The sequence below is a fragment of the Vicugna pacos genome, chromosome 11 (genome assembly GCF_048564905.1).
Source record: "Vicugna pacos chromosome 11, VicPac4, whole genome shotgun sequence".
Taxonomy (NCBI): domain Eukaryota; kingdom Metazoa; phylum Chordata; class Mammalia; order Artiodactyla; family Camelidae; genus Vicugna; species Vicugna pacos.
Window position 1 is genome coordinate 36,144,144 of NC_132997.1, and position 19,927 is coordinate 36,164,070.

General features: G+C 56.6%; 2 protein-coding genes across 2 annotated transcripts; both read left to right on the plus strand.

The window, feature by feature from the left end:
- Positions 1–3,185: 3,185 nt before the first annotated feature.
- Positions 3,186–7,764, plus strand: LOC140699760 (ral guanine nucleotide dissociation stimulator-like). Its single transcript, XM_072972303.1, has 8 exons — positions 3,186–3,366; positions 3,767–3,877; positions 4,514–4,707; positions 5,342–5,401; positions 6,352–6,545; positions 6,746–6,887; positions 7,156–7,249; positions 7,607–7,764. Exons 1-8 carry the CDS (start codon positions 3,229–3,231, stop codon positions 7,619–7,621), a joined length of 948 nt encoding a protein of 315 aa, XP_072828404.1. The 5' UTR covers positions 3,186–3,228; the 3' UTR covers positions 7,622–7,764.
- Positions 7,765–15,354: 7,590 nt separating this feature from the next.
- Positions 15,355–19,927, plus strand: LOC140699761 (ral guanine nucleotide dissociation stimulator-like). Its single transcript, XM_072972304.1, has 8 exons — positions 15,355–15,535; positions 15,936–16,046; positions 16,683–16,876; positions 17,511–17,570; positions 18,521–18,714; positions 18,915–19,050; positions 19,319–19,412; positions 19,770–19,927. The coding sequence occupies exons 1-8, from the start codon at positions 15,398–15,400 to the stop codon at positions 19,782–19,784; spliced, it is 942 nt and encodes a 313-aa protein (XP_072828405.1). The 5' UTR covers positions 15,355–15,397; the 3' UTR covers positions 19,785–19,927.

Consider the following 19,927-nt stretch of genomic DNA (forward strand, 5'->3'; position numbering starts at 1 on the left):
CGTGATCGCGCCACGCCCCAACCACGGCTTTCCCGGCGCGGCCGAGACCGACCCCCGCCCCGGCTCTCCCCGCGCCCCGGCTTTCCCCGCGCGGCCAAGGCCGCCCCCCACCACAGCTGTCACGCCGCAGCCGAGATCGCCCCACGCCACATGCCCCGGCTTTACCGGCGAGGCCTAGACCGACCCCGACCCCGGCTCTCCCCGCGCGCCCGAGGACGCCCCCCACCCCAGCTGTCCCGGCGCAGCCGAGATCGCCCCCCGCCCTAAGCCCCGGCTTTCCCGGCGCGGCCGAGAACGACCCCCGCCCCGGCTCTCCCCGCGCAGCCGACGCCGCCCCCAGCCCCGGCTCACCCCGCCCAGCCGAGACCGCCCCAACCGGGCTCTCCGCTCCTGGCCCAGCCCTTCCCCTGCCCCTGCTCCGCAGATTTCTCCCGTCCTGTTCTGGCCCTTCCCGCACAGCCCATACCGCCACTCTCCCCGCCCCAATTCTGCGCGCGGCCCAGGCCACGCCTTCGACATCTTGGAAGCAGGCTTCCCTAGGCTGCTGCTTTAAAGATGGTTTTGAAGGGGAAAAAAAGGAAAAACAGAAAAGAACATAAATACAAAACAGACACACTCATAGAAATAGAAAACAAACTTGTGGTTGCCAAGGGGCAGGGGCGTGGGACGGGACAGACTGGGAGTTGGAAATGTGCAGATACTGACAGGCAGATGCAGAATAGATGAACAAGATTATACTGTATGGCACAGGGAAATACATACGAGATCTTGTGGTAGCTCACAGCCAAAGACATTGTTCCAAAGAATAAATGCATGTTCACGTATCACTGACAAGTTGTGCTCTCCACGGGAAATTGACAAAATGATGAAGAAAGATTAATCAATTGCCCAAATGCCTGTCTATATAAATCAACCTTTTTAAGTAAAATACCAAAAAGTGGAGGGGGAAAACAAAAGCTGCGGATTCTTTCCATAGCATCCCGGTGTGTTTGACGACATGGAGTGACCCTATTCGTTCCTTCAGCGAGCGTTCGTTGAACGCCTCCTGTGTGCCTGATACTGTGCCTGGTGCCCAAGAAATACTCCTTGTCCTGAAAAAGCATACAGTCGGACATGGAAATAAGCAGCTACAGCAGCGTCTGGGCAGTTCTGTCCTACTCAGCCGGGCCCCGCTAGTTCAGACATGATCACAATTTGGGGAAGGCCTGAGATAAGGACTGTATTCGTGCTAGTCCAGAAAGCATGTCGTCTAAGCGAACTGAAAGAGAAAGCACCTAAGAGTACAAATGGCTTCAAGGGCCCTAAGAGCATCCATTGACATGCTACAGCAGTGAAGGCAGAATCCACTTTAAGGAGCAGAGAACAGAGAAAGCACTCACCTTACAAGGGCAGACCTCTGACTGCCCTGTTGCCATCCCACTTGAGGGAGTGGGACCTATAGGAAGGAAAAGTGACCTGAAAGTCAAAAGGTAAGTGGTAATATGATAAGGCTGAGAAAGGGCCAAATGAGCAGCCGTGGCAATGACACAGTGACTTCAGTGAATCGGTCTCGTGGGAGCTGCCTGAACATGGAACCCCCAATATCTCAGTGGCTTAATACAATCCCGGGCTTTTCTTCACTTGCGTAACGTCCAAAAGGGGCTTATCTTCCTTGGTGGGTAGCTCTTCTCCTAGCCAGAGTTCAGGGATCCAGGTTCTTTTTATCCACTGAATCTATCATTTCGACGTATGGCTTCTCAGGTCTCAAGGACGTGAAGGAGAACGTGTAGGAGGTTTTTATGGGCTGTGCTGAAGTTCACATGCCACCGTCAGACCTCAACAGCTGAGCGTGCCCGACTGTGAGGGAGGCCGGGAAATGGAGTCCAGCCGCATCTGTGCCCACGAACAGGAGGAAGTGACCTTGGTAAGCAGCTAGGCCAGACCGCCACACGGAGCTAGAGGTAGAGGCCAGCTCCCTGTGGGTGGGCACCCTCTCGCCCTGACCTTGCTATCTCTGATGCCGAGTTGAGAATCTTGGGCCCCCCGGTCATGAGGCCCCTACTGTCATTTCCTCCATGCCATGCTGCCCGTGGCCTTGCTCTCTCTCACGTCCCCATTGTAGTCCATCAGAACAAAGATTACTTCCTGATCACATCCTTCCTTGTCGTTCAGTTTACTCGCTGGCCTTCCTCCTACCTGGACGGAAGCTCCCTGAATGCAGGGAAGCAGCCTATGAGATGGTCACGTCACTCTACCGATGTCAGCCACCATCTGCCCATCTGTCCCTGGGTCACTGCATATCCAGCTGGAGAAGTTCAGCCTGCCAGACTGTGTAATCAGAGAAGCGGACAGTTTTCCTGCTCCCAGGACTGTGCTACTGAGTGTGCACAGTGGACACAGGCTGTCTCTGATCCCAGTTCCAGCCCTGCTACCTGCGTGGCCTTGACTCATGAGCTCTAACCTTCCAGCAAGGGCCTCAGACTTTCTCACTCGGTTTGCTTTAGAAAACCGAAACCCTCAGACCTCAGGATGCTATTGCCCATTTCTCCTGTGTGGGGACAGTTTCCTGCTGGCGACACAGAGTGTGAGCACTGGTTTACAAAGACACACACACACACACACACACACACACACACACACACACATATACAAAGACACACACATAGACACCCGTGTACAATGACATTGAATAAGAATTATCGCATCCCATCATAAGAGGAACAGACGTGGAGGAGGAAGTCAGAGGAAGATAACTTGGGTTGCAGGCAACACCTACAGGTGACATGACTCTCCAATTTTTTAGGCCTTATTCCACTTGCACCTGAGGACATCCCTAGAAGTACTTTCTAGAATCATTCCCACTGGGCAGCTGGGGAGACACACCGGCCTGGACACACACCAGGACTTCCCCAGGATGGAGAACAGGTAAGGATGAGGAGTGGATTCTGGAAGCCAGGGCGTCTCCTCAAAGCTGCCTGCAGAACCTCCCCCGGCAGCTATAGAGACGGCGGGGCTGCTCTAACTGTGCAAGGTGCGGGTTTGCGTGGAGAAGGGCGTGAGCAGGCAAGCAGCCCAGAGGGCTCATGTGGAGGTGTCTTCTGAGGAGGGGGTTCCAGGAAGTGGACCCCAGGAAGTGACATCACCTCCTTAACAGACCCCAACCGAAATGGAACCTGGTTACCAGGCACCCACATTTGGACAACAGCTCCAGAGCCAGCGCACTTGGCTGGAGACAGTTGAAGACACAGGATGTTCTCCTCTTGTTTCCCGGTCTCCCGGGGCTTCTCCGCCAGGAAACCCTGGACTGCGAGGTTCTTCGGTGGCTGTAGGCGTCTGTGGAACCCTCCACCCAGGCGCCTGTGGCCTATTTTGAGGAGGTCACCTAAGGTAACGCTGGGTGGCCTGGAGAAGGCCAGTCTGGGACCGGCCTCCATGGGGGGCCCTCCCTGGGCAGGCCCACTTTCCCTCATCTCCACGTCGCTGAAGGGGGACTTGAGAGGAGGTGTCCCCTCTGGGCAGGAATGGCTTGTTGAACACTTGGTGACCCGGTGGTCCTGTCATGGCCGCACCCAAGGACAGGGCTGATAAGGGGGAAAGAGGACTCCTGAGGGGCATCATCTCTGGGTCAACGGGAATACAAGGCACCCACTTTGTCAGCTTTTCTGCCCCTGAAGGAGGTCTGTGCAGACAGTGGTGGATGTGTGTCAGGACTGGAGATGTCTAGTGGGTCGGAGAACCAGACAGGGCTCTGAGGCTCCTGCCTGGCCTCTGGGCACTGTATTTACAGGACTCCACACACGGGACGGGACAGGACCTGGTCCACGGAGATCCCCGCTCCACCTCCCTGCAGGAGGCGCAGGTGCCCCACGAGAGCAGCAGAGCCCAGGACGCGCTCAGGGTGAGTGCGAGCGAGGAGACTCCACACCCAGGAAGCCCCGGGCCCCGCTGCTGCCCCGCTACTCCCCTGGGCTGCCTCTTAAGAGAGCTGCTGGCAAAGGCATCTGATGCCCCGTCTCCCCCATCTGCCGTCACAACCCAGGCCCTGCCTTGGCCAGACGCAAAGTCAGTGCCCACATATGAGTCCGAATCTCAGAAAGAGACTCGGACAGAACTTCAGTCTATGTGAAGTCAAGGGTATTTCTGCATTTTTCTACACGTTGTCCTGTTTCTTCTCCATCCCCACGTGTCCACATTAACCTGAAGATCCTGAGCCCTCCCACCCCAGGCTCAGCCGCTGTGTTCTCATCCCTAGAATGGGATGCTGTGACAGCAGTCACGGGGATGATGTGGTCCATGCAGGGAGGGGCCGGCACTGTGGTGCCGACACAGGGATCTGAGACACTGATGCATTTCATCATCGCCCTTCGCCCCAGGTACTGGTGATGCCGAGAACCTAGGATCTGCTTCAGGGCTCCCCTGTTCCACCTCAGGCACAAGAGCTTGAGGCTTGAGGATTCGGTCTAATCTCCAGCCCCAAGTGCCTGGGGGTCCCCGGTGCTGCCTCTGATCCATGTCTTTCCTCTTTCCACCCCAGGGGGGAGCTGGACCATCAGGGAGCGGGGATGAGGCCTACAGGGCTTGGAGCCTCCAGCGACACAGGCTGGAGAAGCTGGTGGCAAAGCTGGTGCCTGCCGTCCTGGGCGGGCACCCCTCTTACGTGAACACATTTCTGGGCAATTATCGAGCTCTTGCCACCGCCCAGCAGGTGCTGGACCATCTGTTCCAAAGGTGAGCACTGTGTCTTCATGGGACATTGGGGACCTGGCCACCTACCATCAGAGCCATGAGGCATTGTTCCTCTACCTCTCTGAGCCTCAGTGTCCCCCCTGCACGCTGGGGTCAAGAGAGGATCAGGCCCTAGGAGGGTAGGAACAGAGGGAGATCTTCATGGAAGGTGCTCTCCGGGGACCTGGCTCACGGAAAGGGCAGCTGGCGGGGCTGTGGTTGTGCGAATTTCATTGTCCTCCTGCCCAAGAGCTAGCGTCTGCCTCCTGTGTCACTGGGACTTTGGCCACGGGTGGAACTGTTTTCCCATTTCAAAGGGGATCGGTGACGCCATTAGCTGTCCCTGTCCTGGGAGAGTGAGAACAGTGATCCCTGGGAGGGACAAGTGGGGTCCCAGGCCCACTGAGATGTGCGCCTTGGGGCCAGGTGGGCTCACTCACTCATTCCTCAAATGTATAGAAAGGGCCCCCAGGGACAGGGGCTTTTCTAGGAACAACCATCATTTAATACATCGAGCAGACATCAGCTCTGCCCTCCAGGGCTTCCATTCTCTCGGGTGTCACACTGTCACACTAGACAGCACATCCAGCTAGTGTGTTCGGGACAGTCCATGTGACGCCTTCCTGCTCTCCTCTAGATACGGATGCGTCCTCCCTGTTACGGAAGAGGACGGGGGACCCCTGCACCAGCTGAAGCAGTGAGTCTCTTGGATTGAAGCGGGAAGGACTCCTTCCCCAAATAGTGTGTGAAGCTATGGGCTCTCTGGTTGGGCAGAGGTGGGCGGGATCCTGGATCCCGCATATCCTGTGAGTCTGGCTTGAGAGCAGAAGTCCTAGGGCTTCCCCTGGCAAAGAAGAGACAAGACCCAGAGAGCTGTGGATGCGACTGTGGCACTGTGAGGGGCATCTGGGAGGTCAGAGGACAGAGTCAAAAGTGAAGAAAACCCACAAGCATCCCCTATCCATCCCATCCCTGCCCACACGCCCTTTGGGAGACACAGACCACAAGGGGTAGAGAGCATCGTGCCCACCAACTAGTGTAGCCTCAATGGTGGGGACTCAGCTGGTGCTCAGGGGACCCAGGGAGCCTCAGGGGACAGCTGAGCCCATCCTGATGATGCTGAGTGGCAGGGGCAGAAGGAGACCCAGGCAGGGTCCCTGGAGGATTGTGCAGCCAGCAGGTGCAGGAGCTAAAGTCTGAGGAGTGAGGAGGCCCGTGGGCAGCCTGGATGGCCGACACAGCCTGTCTGTTCCCTCCTGGCTCAGGCACTCATAGAGCAGCTCCTGTGTCCCTTAGAGGGCAGTGCGCAGAGCACACAGCCTGCCTGTCCTCACAGACGTGCCATCCAGTGGGGAGGGGCAGGGAGAGGGACATAGCAGTGTGACAGGTGTCCCTGAAGCAGTGGACAGGTGGTCACGCCATTGAGCCAGTGCTGTCCCTTCAGAAGGCTTGTAGCAGCCCCTCCTCTGTGTCCAAGCCCGCCTCTGCCCACACTGCCAGCTGAGATGGGACATGGAGCAGAGCCGGCCTCTGGATGGGCAGGAGCCAAAGGCAAAAAGTCCCCAGTCCCTGCAGGGCTACCCTGGGAGCCCAATGTGGTAGGAAAGGCTAAGCCTCTGACTCTGGTGTCCCCCTGACTGCACCCAGGGCCATGGCCTCCATCCTGGGCACCTGGCTGTTCCAGTACCCAGACGACTTCCACCAGCCTCCAGAATTCCCATGCCTGAAGACCGTTGTAGCTTACGTAGAGCTCAGCATGCCTGGCTCAGACCTGGAGCAGCAGGCCCACCTCCTCCTGGCACAGCTGGAGCAACTGGAACTCCCAGAGGCAGACAGTGATGGTGAGGAGGATGCAGGGTGGGGGATCTGGTGGGTGGGGAGGGGACGGCACTGGACCCCACAGAGCAGAGCCTGGGAAGACTCCCTGGGGGTGGAATCCTGGAGTGAGATTTGATTGAGTAGCAGTGAGGGCTCCCCTGGCTTTGGGAGACACGTGGGAAAGCAGTCCTATTGATGAGAGTTTCCCTTCTTGGAGCTACAGCACCAGCTCCAGAACCCGCTGGGGAAACCCCTCTGGGTGGAGCGCCAGCTCCAGCTCTCCTGCCTGCGACAGCGCCAGAGCCAGAGCCAGAGCCAGAGCCAGAGCCAGAGCCAGAGCCAGAGCCAGAGCAGAGGGACGCGCTGTAAGTATCCGTCTGGCTCGGCTGCCTCCCGCCGCCTTCAGGGCCGGGCCGCCCACTCTTCCTGAGGTGTCTGTGATTTACAATTCCGGATTATTCTTAGAGGTGATAACATATTCCTTGCGGCCTGTTGTGTCTGTGTTTTATGGTTAATAGAAACTTCAAAGTGCCCTACATGTCTCTGTTTGGATAGACTCACTTCTCTGCACCAGACACACAGGGCGGGGATGTGGACAAGTGGCCCCAACACGTTCCCACCCTCTCCCTGCAGGTCCTGTGAGGCAGCGGCCTCCTCCCTCTTGTCTGCTGTGGACCCAGGGCCCAGCTCAGGGCCTCCATCAACACTCCCTGAGACCCCACCCTTGGTAAGTGGCCGCTCATGGCATGATCAAGACAAGGACTTAGAAGGCAACCCCAAATTTTGACCTTAGAGGATTTGTTTTCTTCCAGCAGTGAGACTGATTTTGTGTTTGTGTGAATGTTGCCTGTTTGTCCGACATCCATGGAGCCAGCAGCTCACATGCCATTCCCCGTACGGCCACCAGAGGGAGGGATGTCACTGCTTCTGAGAAACACTGTTCCATTCCAAAGTGCTCCTTCCCAATTTAGCCCTCCTCAGAACATGTTTTAGAAAGTGAGGATTTCTTTAAGCTATAGAGGTTTGGTTTTTTTCTTCAATCTCGTTTCAGCTCTAATCTCAATACACTTTAATTCACAAACAGAAATTGAGCCACTGAGTGGAAGTCGTCACTTGGGATACACAGACGTGTGTTCTTCTGTGTCCAGCCCCCATCTGTGTCCACCTCTGTCCCTTCCTCTCTCCCTCCAACCGTCTGCGTTTGTAAATATCTACTTAAATAAAAGACTTTGACAATCAGTGCAATGTACAAGAGATATTGTAATTCATGTTGCCTTGTGTGCGTGTGATGTAGACTTGGGTAGAAAGCGGTCTGCTCACAGGACAGTGGGGTTGTCCCTGAATCCCTAGGAGACAGTTGAAGCGGGGCAGTAGGTCTCAGTGGGAGTCACTCACCAGGGAAGTTCTCCTGCTCAGCACAGCCAAGGTGGGTCCTCATCGACTTCTATCCCCAGAGCACTGAATCTGCTTTCCCCTGGGGAGCTTTGCTACAATCCCGTGTATCCTAAAGTGTCAGAAGAAAGAACAGTGATGATAAGAACTGTGGGAGAGGGACAGGTTTTGATTTTAATTACCTGCTCCTCTACCTACAATGGCTTACCCTTGACTTTATTATAAGGAACGCTCAGCCACCTGGGAGCAGAGTCTACACCTTGGACTTGAGCAAATTACAGGTCTCTAGCCCAGCACTTGGCCAAGAAGATGGACGTGTATTGCTGAATGTATAGAGTTGGGAGGGAAGATAGGACAGGCCAGGGGAATGTATTTGAAATGCGGGCTCTCCTGGAGCTTTCCTGACAGGAGGTCATCATACCTAGGCACCTTCCTCCCCTGCCAGGCCCTTTACTCCTGAAGACCTTCCCACAGAGCCCCTCAGCCAGGACCCACATGATCCCAGGGCTCTCCCACATCACATCTCGCCATCTGCTCTCACTTCTGTTCTCATTTTGGCCCCCTTGACTCTCCTACTGTGTGGCTCTGCTCTCTAGGTCTCAGGGGACACCTCTGACTCCCTCAGGGATCCAAAGTCAGAATATTAGATCCTACGGACCTGAAGTTTCACGATGGGACTGAATTTATGAATCAGTCACCACATGCAGAAATACCGCTCTGCATGACTGTCATAATGGGGGTGGGGGTTTCTCTTCAACAATCCATGTTAAGTCGATGGCATAAAAGAAGCATGTTTTTCTTGCAATGAGCATCCCTACTAAATTGAGCCATTTCTCTGATGAGGCTCTAAAAGACCGACCCATAGCATGAGGAACAGAGTGAAGTGATATTGTGCTATAACGTGGTATAGAATGCTGTGATACTTCTAAAAATTGTTATTATCCAGTTGGGCTAGAGTTATTGAAAAAAAAAAACATTGTGTGAATATGACCCTTTAAATTTCTCATGTTTCCATGAAATTCAGAAGATGCTGGTGAATTCATCCATTCCTTTCTCAGCATTCATTGAGATGATCCTGTTTTTTCTCCTCACACTGTCATGCATTTTGCTAGGGTGAAGCCATCCTGCATTCCAGGAATCATTCCCACTTGCTCATGGTGTGCAATTCTTCTTACACAGATGGATAGGAATGACTAGTGTATAGACTTTTTCTGCCCTTTCTACCTCAGCTCAGGCTTCCTGAGCCCTGGTAGGGTGGCCGGTGATGGCCAGGACACAACACTGAACCACAGAGGTTTTTGCCTTCTCATTAGTCATGATAATTGTTCTTACTAACCCCCGATGCTTGATTTACACAGTCATGACTGTCAGACAGACCTGCACTCACCCATTTCCCACCCTCATGTCTCACTCTCCACTCGTTCCTTCTCGGATTCATTCACTTCTTCCTTCAAACCACCCGTCCTCACTCTCAGTGACAGCCTGAGAGCGGCAAACTCTCTGAGTCTCTTGGATCTGAACACAATGTTATTTTGCTTTTACTCCTGAGTCATGGCTTAGAAGGAAAAATATATGGACCTTCCTGTGATGTGTCCCTTCGCATCCGAGATGTCCTTCTGAAGTCTTGAAATCAGTGGCAGCCTGGCCTCGCACAAAGTAGGCTCACTTGGACCACTGGGCCCTGGCTGGGCTGAGAAGCATCCGTGCAGATGGGGCATTGTCCTTGGAGGGGCATCAGCAGGGTCCTCGCGGGTCAGGAGGCAGGGGAGGTGAAACAGTGGCAAGAGCCTCTCCTGTGGTTTCCATGGGGAGCAACAGGGAGGCAGGACTAGCAGGTGGGAGGAATCAGCATCTCTGGGTGGAGGGGCTGCCCCTACTTGTCTGTCCCCCCCCCCGGGTGTGCTCACTGGCATCTTCTACTGTCTCTAGGAACTGACTAGCGCTGGGAGGGGCAGCCCCTCCAGGCTCAGTGGGACCCAGGTGTCAAAGTGTCAGAAAACAGACAATAAAAAACAGCTAGCATACCTATCCAAACCACAGGCCTCCGTTTCCACATCCGTGGAGGGCGGGATTGGTCTCAGTGGCCCTCCAAGGCCCAGCCCTGCACTCTCAGAGTCCAGCCAGCTCCCAGGACCTCCCCAAATTCTGGTCCTAAGCGTCTGGGGTCAGCTAGGCAGCCAAGCCACTACCCAGCCCTGCAGCTCAGGCATTTCAAGGCCAGTGGGTCGCCTGGGGCCTCTGTGGGAGAGCAGGCCGTGGTGGGGCTGCTGGCTCAGCTTCCAGGTTGGACTTCACAAATGGAACGGGGGGCTCTGGGCTGGAATAATGCAGGCTTGTTCGTCAAGGGGAAGGACAGGGGTAACCGGGTCAGAGCACAGACTGCCAGTGCCTGGAGAACCATGCTGAGGCCCAGGGCCGACGGGGTCGGCAACCGGGAGCGCGCATCCTGCCAGGACCCTGTAAGATGGTGGCTGCTGTTTAATGCTGAAGCTCACACTGCCCAGAAGGCTTCTGGAAGTAAACACGCTCTCATAAACACAGGAACATCCTGAGAAGACAGTCAAACAAGGCTGGGAGACAAATGCAGGGCACGCGGCCCACCGCCCATCAGACAGCACCCCTCGCACCCACTCCCTTTGTCACCACGGCTGCCTGGCCTGTCAGTGGAGACAGCGAGAGGCCTGGTTTCCTGACCGCTTGCCCAGTGGCCAAAAGTCAGGGCTGAGGTTGGCACTTGTTCACCAGGGCTGTCCAGGGGACAGCAGGTGCCACAGAAGGATCTGTGGGGCCTCCTTGCGTCTGGCCAGAGGGACAAGATCTGCAGAGGGTTGTGGGGGTGCTGGTCCTGCACCCAGGAAGTTCACTGGCTAACTGGCCATCCTTTCCTGGAATCCCTGAGAGCCAGCAAGATGGGCGCCTTGACATTTGGGACAGGACTGAGCCACCCCATGTCTCTTCTGAGTCTTGTCTTTCTGCCTGTCCTCCTGACAAGGTGGCGCTCTGAGCATTTTCATCTCGAGACAGGAAGACAGAGTCTCACAGGGGCAAAGTGACCTGCCCAAGGCCACACAGCCGCAGCCAGGAGGGGCTCAGACTCCATGTCCAGCCCCTTCCCACTGGGACATGGCCTGCAGCTGCAGAAGGCCCCAGCTGCAGCCCTCAGAGTGTTCTCGGGAGTCATTTTGACTCCAGAGCCAGGGAAAGCAGGAGACTCCCAGGCCCCACATCTGCAACTGATAGCTATTGATAACAACAACAACAACAACAACAACAACAACAACAACAACAACAACAAGTCACGTCCAGAGCGTCCCAGGGCCAGAGTATCCTCCTTGAAGGCAGAAGGTGGGTCAGCTGGCCTCCTTCCTGCCAGGTAGGGTGGGATCCTGGTCCTCAGCCCCTGCCACAGCACTGGTGGGTTTGGGGGACCCCGCAGCCTCTAAAAGAAGCTCCTGGACCCCCTTGCCAGCCACTTGGCATACCTTCTCCCTTCTGGCTGCCAGCATTTCTTTAATATTCCTCTTCCCATCCAGGTCCGAGAACCACCCTAGGTTGTCGGGGATGGTGTGGTGTGTCTGGCAGCCAGGACAGGTCACAATGACCACACCCTGGTGATAGGCAAGCTTGGAGATATGCTTGGAGGACCTAGTCCCAGAGACATTGCAGGTGATGACTAGCTGGTAGTGCGCGGGCGCGGGTCCCTTCTCAGAGCTGGAGGGACGCCAGCCCCAGCCCCAGCCCCAGGCCCGCCTTCACCCTGCGGCCTCCAGGCAGGCACCGAGCCCCCAGCCGCCACCTCAGGCCAAGCATCCGGGAGGCGCGCGCCTCTCAACAGTCTCGGCAGGCGTCTCAGCGCTGTCCACAGGATCCCGCCCGCCCGCAGGCCCCACCCGCCATGATCTGCGCAGCGGAGACCGACCCCCGCCCCGGCTCTCCCCGCGCCCCGGCTCTGCCCGCGCGGCAGAGGCCACCTCCGGACCAGACTGTCCAGCCACAGCCGAGATCGCGCCCTGCCCCAAACCCGGCTTTCCCGCCGCGGCCGAGAACGACCCCCGCCCCGGCTCTCCCCGCCCCATCTCTCCCCGCCACGCCAAGTTCGCGCCACACCCCAGCTGTCCCGCCGCAGCGGAGATCGCCCCACGCCCCATGCCCCGGCTTTACCGGCGAGGCCTAGACCGACCCCGACCCCGGCTCTCCCCGCGCCGCGGCTCTCCTCACACGGCAAAGGACGCCTCCGGACCAGACCGTCCAGCCGCAGCCGTGATCGCGCCACGCCCCAACCACGGCTTTCCCGGCGCGGCCGAGACCGACCCCCGCCCCGGCTCTCCCCGCGCCCCGGCTTTCCCCGCGCGGCCAAGGCCGCCCCCCACCACAGCTGTCACGCCGCAGCCGAGATCGCCCCACGCCACATGCCCCGGCTTTACCGGCGAGGCCTAGACCGACCCCGACCCCGGCTCTCCCCGCGCGCCCGAGGACGCCCCCCACCCCAGCTGTCCCGGCGCAGCCGAGATCGCCCCCCGCCCTAAGCCCCGGCTTTCCCGGCGCGGCCGAGAACGACCCCCGCCCCGGCTCTCCCCGCGCAGCCGACGCCGCCCCCAGCCCCGGCTCACCCCGCCCAGCCGAGACCGCCCCAACCGGGCTCTCCGCTCCTGGCCCAGCCCTTCCCCTGCCCCTGCTCCGCAGATTTCTCCCGTCCTGTTCTGGCCCTTCCCGCACAGCCCATACCGCCACTCTCCCCGCCCCAATTCTGCGCGCGGCCCAGGCCACGCCTTCGACATCTTGGAAGCAGGCTTCCCTAGGCTGCTGCTTTAAAGATGGTTTTGAAGGGGAAAAAAAGGAAAAACAGAAAAGAACATAAATACAAAACAGACACACTCATAGAAATAGAAAACAAACTTGTGGTTGCCAAGGGGCAGGGGCGTGGGACGGGACAGACTGGGAGTTGGAAATGTGCAGATACTGACAGGCAGATGCAGAATAGATGAACAAGATTATACTGTATGGCACAGGGAAATACATACGAGATCTTGTGGTAGCTCACAGCCAAAGACATTGTTCCAAAGAATAAATGCATGTTCACGTATCACTGACAAGTTGTGCTCTCCACGGGAAATTGACAAAATGATGAAGAAAGATTAATCAATTGCCCAAATGCCTGTCTATATAAATCAACCTTTTTAAGTAAAATACCAAAAAGTGGAGGGGGAAAACAAAAGCTGCGGATTCTTTCCATAGCATCCCGGTGTGTTTGACGACATGGAGTGACCCTATTCGTTCCTTCAGCGAGCGTTCGTTGAACGCCTCCTGTGTGCCTGATACTGTGCCTGGTGCCCAAGAAATACTCCTTGTCCTGAAAAAGCATACAGTCGGACATGGAAATAAGCAGCTACAGCAGCGTCTGGGCAGTTCTGTCCTACTCAGCCGGGCCCCGCTAGTTCAGACATGATCACAATTTGGGGAAGGCCTGAGATAAGGACTGTATTCGTGCTAGTCCAGAAAGCATGTCGTCTAAGCGAACTGAAAGAGAAAGCACCTAAGAGTACAAATGGCTTCAAGGGCCCTAAGAGCATCCATTGACATGCTACAGCAGTGAAGGCAGAATCCACTTTAAGGAGCAGAGAACAGAGAAAGCACTCACCTTACAAGGGCAGACCTCTGACTGCCCTGTTGCCATCCCACTTGAGGGAGTGGGACCTATAGGAAGGAAAAGTGACCTGAAAGTCAAAAGGTAAGTGGTAATATGATAAGGCTGAGAAAGGGCCAAATGAGCAGCCGTGGCAATGACACAGTGACTTCAGTGAATCGGTCTCGTGGGAGCTGCCTGAACATGGAACCCCCAATATCTCAGTGGCTTAATACAATCCCGGGCTTTTCTTCACTTGCGTAACGTCCAAAAGGGGCTTATCTTCCTTGGTGGGTAGCTCTTCTCCTAGCCAGAGTTCAGGGATCCAGGTTCTTTTTATCCACTGAATCTATCATTTCGACGTATGGCTTCTCAGGTCTCAAGGACGTGAAGGAGAACGTGTAGGAGGTTTTTATGGGCTGTGCTGAAGTTCACATGCCACCGTCAGACCTCAACAGCTGAGCGTGCCCGACTGTGAGGGAGGCCGGGAAATGGAGTCCAGCCGCATCTGTGCCCACGAACAGGAGGAAGTGACCTTGGTAAGCAGCTAGGCCAGACCGCCACACGGAGCTAGAGGTAGAGGCCAGCTCCCTGTGGGTGGGCACCCTCTCGCCCTGACCTTGCTATCTCTGATGCCGAGTTGAGAATCTTGGGCCCCCCGGTCATGAGGCCCCTACTGTCATTTCCTCCATGCCATGCTGCCCGTGGCCTTGCTCTCTCTCACGTCCCCATTGTAGTCCATCAGAACAAAGATTACTTCCTGATCACATCCTTCCTTGTCGTTCAGTTTACTCGCTGGCCTTCCTCCTACCTGGACGGAAGCTCCCTGAATGCAGGGAAGCAGCCTATGAGATGGTCACGTCACTCTACCGATGTCAGCCACCACCTGCCCATCTGTCCCTGGGTCACTGCATATCCAGCTGGAGAAGTTCAGCCTGCCAGACTGTGTAATCAGAGAAGCGGACAGTTTTCCTGCTCCCAGGACTGTGCTACTGAGTGTGCACAGTGGACACAGGCTGTCTCTGATCCCAGTTCCAGCCCTGCTACCTGCGTGGCCTTGACTCATGAGCTCTAACCTTCCAGCAAGGGCCTCAGACTTTCTCACTCGGTTTGCTTTAGAAAACCGAAACCCTCAGACCTCAGGATGCTATTGCCCATTTCTCCTGTGTGGGGACAGTTTCCTGCTGGCGACACAGAGTGTGAGCACTGGTTTACAAAGACACACACACACACACACACACACACACACACACACATATACAAAGACACACACATAGACACCCGTGTACAATGACATTGAATAAGAATTATCGCATCCCATCATAAGAGGAACAGACGTGGAGGAGGAAGTCAGAGGAAGATAACTTGGGTTGCAGGCAACACCTACAGGTGACATGACTCTCCAATTTTTTAGGCCTTATTCCACTTGCACCTGAGGACATCCCTAGAAGTACTTTCTAGAATCATTCCCACTGGGCAGCTGGGGAGACACACCGGCCTGGACACACACCAGGACTTCCCCAGGATGGAGAACAGGTAAGGATGAGGAGTGGATTCTGGAAGCCAGGGCGTCTCCTCAAAGCTGCCTGCAGAACCTCCCCCGGCAGCTATAGAGACGGCGGGGCTGCTCTAACTGTGCAAGGTGCGGGTTTGCGTGGAGAAGGGCGTGAGCAGGCAAGCAGCCCAGAGGGCTCATGTGGAGGTGTCTTCTGAGGAGGGGGTTCCAGGAAGTGGACCCCAGGAAGTGACATCACCTCCTTAACAGACCCCAACCGAAATGGAACCTGGTTACCAGGCACCCACATTTGGACAACAGCTCCAGAGCCAGCGCACTTGGCTGGAGACAGTTGAAGACACAGGATGTTCTCCTCTTGTTTCCCGGTCTCCCGGGGCTTCTCCGCCAGGAAACCCTGGACTGCGAGGTTCTTCGGTGGCTGTAGGCGTCTGTGGAACCCTCCACCCAGGCGCCTGTGGCCTATTTTGAGGAGGTCACCTAAGGTAACGCTGGGTGGCCTGGAGAAGGCCAGTCTGGGACCGGCCTCCATGGGGGGCCCTCCCTGGGCAGGCCCACTTTCCCTCATCTCCACGTCGCTGAAGGGGGACTTGAGAGGAGGTGTCCCCTCTGGGCAGGAATGGCTTGTTGAACACTTGGTGACCCGGTGGTCCTGTCATGGCCGCACCCAAGGACAGGGCTGATAAGGGGGAAAGAGGACTCCTGAGGGGCATCATCTCTGGGTCAACGGGAATACAAGGCACCCACTTTGTCAGCTTTTCTGCCCCTGAAGGAGGTCTGTGCAGACAGTGGTGGATGTGTGTCAGGACTGGAGATGTCTAGTGGGTCGGAGAACCAGACAGGGCTCTGAGGCTCCTGCCTGGCCTCTGGGCACTGTATTTACAGGACTCCACACACGGGACGGGACAGGACCTGGTCCACGGAGATCCCCGCTCCACCTCCCTGCAGGAGGCGCAGGTGCCCCACGAGAGCAGCAGAGCCCAGGACGCGCTCAGGGTGAGTGCGAGCGAGGAGACTCCACACCCAGGAAGCCCCGGGCCCCGCTGCTGCCCCGCTACTCCCCTGGGCTGCCTCTTAAGAGAGCTGCTGGCAAAGGCATCTGATGCCCCGTCTCCCCCATCTGCCGTCACAACCCAGGCCCTGCCTTGGCCAGACGCAAAGTCAGTGCCCACATATGAGTCCGAATCTCAGAAAGAGACTCGGACAGAACTTCAGTCTATGTGAAGTCAAGGGTATTTCTGCATTTTTCTACACGTTGTCCTGTTTCTTCTCCATCCCCACGTGTCCACATTAACCTGAAGATCCTGAGCCCTCCCACCCCAGGCTCAGCCGCTGTGTTCTCATCCCTAGAATGGGATGCTGTGACAGCAGTCACGGGGATGATGTGGTCCATGCAGGGAGGGGCCGGCACTGTGGTGCCGACACAGGGATCTGAGACACTGATGCATTTCATCATCGCCCTTCGCCCCAGGTACTGGTGATGCCGAGAACCTAGGATCTGCTTCAGGGCTCCCCTGTTCCACCTCAGGCACAAGAGCTTGAGGCTTGAGGATTCGGTCTAATCTCCAGCCCCAAGTGCCTGGGGGTCCCCGGTGCTGCCTCTGATCCATGTCTTTCCTCTTTCCACCCCAGGGGGGAGCTGGACCATCAGGGAGCGGGGATGAGGCCTACAGGGCTTGGAGCCTCCAGCGACACAGGCTGGAGAAGCTGGTGGCAAAGCTGGTGCCTGCCGTCCTGGGCGGGCACCCCTCTTACGTGAACACATTTCTGGGCAATTATCGAGCTCTTGCCACCGCCCAGCAGGTGCTGGACCATCTGTTCCAAAGGTGAGCACTGTGTCTTCATGGGACATTGGGGACCTGGCCACCTACCATCAGAGCCATGAGGCATTGTTCCTCTACCTCTCTGAGCCTCAGTGTCCCCCCTGCACGCTGGGGTCAAGAGAGGATCAGGCCCTAGGAGGGTAGGAACAGAGGGAGATCTTCATGGAAGGTGCTCTCCGGGGACCTGGCTCACGGAAAGGGCAGCTGGCGGGGCTGTGGTTGTGCGAATTTCATTGTCCTCCTGCCCAAGAGCTAGCGTCTGCCTCCTGTGTCACTGGGACTTTGGCCACGGGTGGAACTGTTTTCCCATTTCAAAGGGGATCGGTGACGCCATTAGCTGTCCCTGTCCTGGGAGAGTGAGAACAGTGATCCCTGGGAGGGACAAGTGGGGTCCCAGGCCCACTGAGATGTGCGCCTTGGGGCCAGGTGGGCTCACTCACTCATTCCTCAAATGTATAGAAAGGGCCCCCAGGGACAGGGGCTTTTCTAGGAACAACCATCATTTAATACATCGAGCAGACATCAGCTCTGCCCTCCAGGGCTTCCATTCTCTCGGGTGTCACACTGTCACACTAGACAGCACATCCAGCTAGTGTGTTCGGGACAGTCCATGTGACGCCTTCCTGCTCTCCTCTAGATACGGATGCGTCCTCCCTGTTACGGAAGAGGACGGGGGACCCCTGCACCAGCTGAAGCAGTGAGTCTCTTGGATTGAAGCGGGAAGGACTCCTTCCCCAAATAGTGTGTGAAGCTATGGGCTCTCTGGTTGGGCAGAGGTGGGCGGGATCCTGGATCCCGCATATCCTGTGAGTCTGGCTTGAGAGCAGAAGTCCTAGGGCTTCCCCTGGCAAAGAAGAGACAAGACCCAGAGAGCTGTGGATGCGACTGTGGCACTGTGAGGGGCATCTGGGAGGTCAGAGGACAGAGTCAAAAGTGAAGAAAACCCACAAGCATCCCCTATCCATCCCATCCCTGCCCACACGCCCTTTGGGAGACACAGACCACAAGGGGTAGAGAGCATCGTGCCCACCAACTAGTGTAGCCTCAATGGTGGGGACTCAGCTGGTGCTCAGGGGACCCAGGGAGCCTCAGGGGACAGCTGAGCCCATCCTGATGATGCTGAGTGGCAGGGGCAGAAGGAGACCCAGGCAGGGTCCCTGGAGGATTGTGCAGCCAGCAGGTGCAGGAGCTAAAGTCTGAGGAGTGAGGAGGCCCGTGGGCAGCCTGGATGGCCGACACAGCCTGTCTGTTCCCTCCTGGCTCAGGCACTCATAGAGCAGCTCCTGTGTCCCTTAGAGGGCAGTGCGCAGAGCACACAGCCTGCCTGTCCTCACAGACGTGCCATCCAGTGGGGAGGGGCAGGGAGAGGGACATAGCAGTGTGACAGGTGTCCCTGAAGCAGTGGACAGGTGGTCACGCCATTGAGCCAGTGCTGTCCCTTCAGAAGGCTTGTAGCAGCCCCTCCTCTGTGTCCAAGCCCGCCTCTGCCCACACTGCCAGCTGAGATGGGACATGGAGCAGAGCCGGCCTCTGGATGGGCAGGAGCCAAAGGCAAAAAGTCCCCGGTCCCTGCAGGGCTACCCTGGGAGCCCAATGTGGTAGGAAAGGCTAAGCCTCTGACTCTGGTGTCCCCCTGACTGCACCCAGGGCCATGGCCTCCATCCTGGGCACCTGGCTGTTCCAGTACCCAGACGACTTCCACCAGCCTCCAGAATTCCCATGCCTGAAGACCGTTGTAGCTTACGTAGAGCTCAGCATGCCTGGCTCAGACCTGGAGCAGCAGGCCCACCTCCTCCTGGCACAGCTGGAGCAACTGGAACTCCCAGAGGCAGACAGTGATGGTGAGGAGGATGCAGGGTGGGGGATCTGGTGGGTGGGGAGGGGACGGCACTGGACCCCACAGAGCAGAGCCTGGGAAGACTCCCTGGGGGTGGAATCCTGGAGTGAGATTTGATTGAGTAGCAGTGAGGGCTCCCCTGGCTTTGGGAGACACGTGGGAAAGCAGTCCTATTGATGAGAGTTTCCCTTCTTGGAGCTACAGCACCAGCTCCAGAACCCGCTGGGGAAACCCCTCTGGGTGGAGCGCCAGCTCCAGCTCTCCTGCCTGCGACAGCGCCAGAGCCAGAGCCAGAGCCAGAGCCAGAGCCAGAGCCAGAGCCAGAGCAGAGGGACGCGCTGTAAGTATCCGTCTGGCTCGGCTGCCTCCCGCCGCCTTCAGGGCCGGGCCGCCCACTCTTCCTGAGGTGTCTGTGATTTACAATTCCGGATTATTCTTAGAGGTGATAACATATTCCTTGCGGCCTGTTGTGTCTGTGTTTTATGGTTAATAGAAACTTCAAAGTGCCCTACATGTCTCTGTTTGGATAGACTCACTTCTCTGCACCAGACACACAGGGCGGGGATGTGGACAAGTGGCCCCAACACGTTCCCACCCTCTCCCTGCAGGTCCTGTGAGGCAGCGGCCTCCTCCCTCTTGTCTGCTGTGGACCCAGGGCCCAGCTCAGGGCCTCCATCAACACTCCCTGAGACCCCACCCTTGGTAAGTGGCCGCTCATGGCATGATCAAGACAAGGACTTAGAAGGCAAGCCCAAATTTTGACCTTAGAGGATTTGTTTTCTTCCAGCAGTGAGACTGATTTTGTGTTTGTGTGAATGTTGCCTGTTTGTCCGACATCCATGGAGCCAGCAGCTCACATGCCATTCCCCGTACGGCCACCAGAGGGAGGGATGTCACTGCTTCTGAGAAACACTGTTCCATTCCAAAGTGCTCCTTCCCAATTTAGCCCTCCTCAGAACATGTTTTAGAAAGTGAGGATTTCTTTAAGCTATAGAGGTTTGGTTTTTTTCTTCAATCTCGTTTCAGCTCTAATCTCAATACACTTTAATTCACAAACAGAAATTGAGCCACTGAGTGGAAGTCGTCACTTGGGATACACAGACGTGTGTTCTTCTGTGTCCAGCCCCCATCTGTGTCCACCTCTGTCCCTTCCTCTCTCCCTCCAACCGTCTGCGTTTGTAAATATCTACTTAAATAAAAGACTTTGACAATCAGTG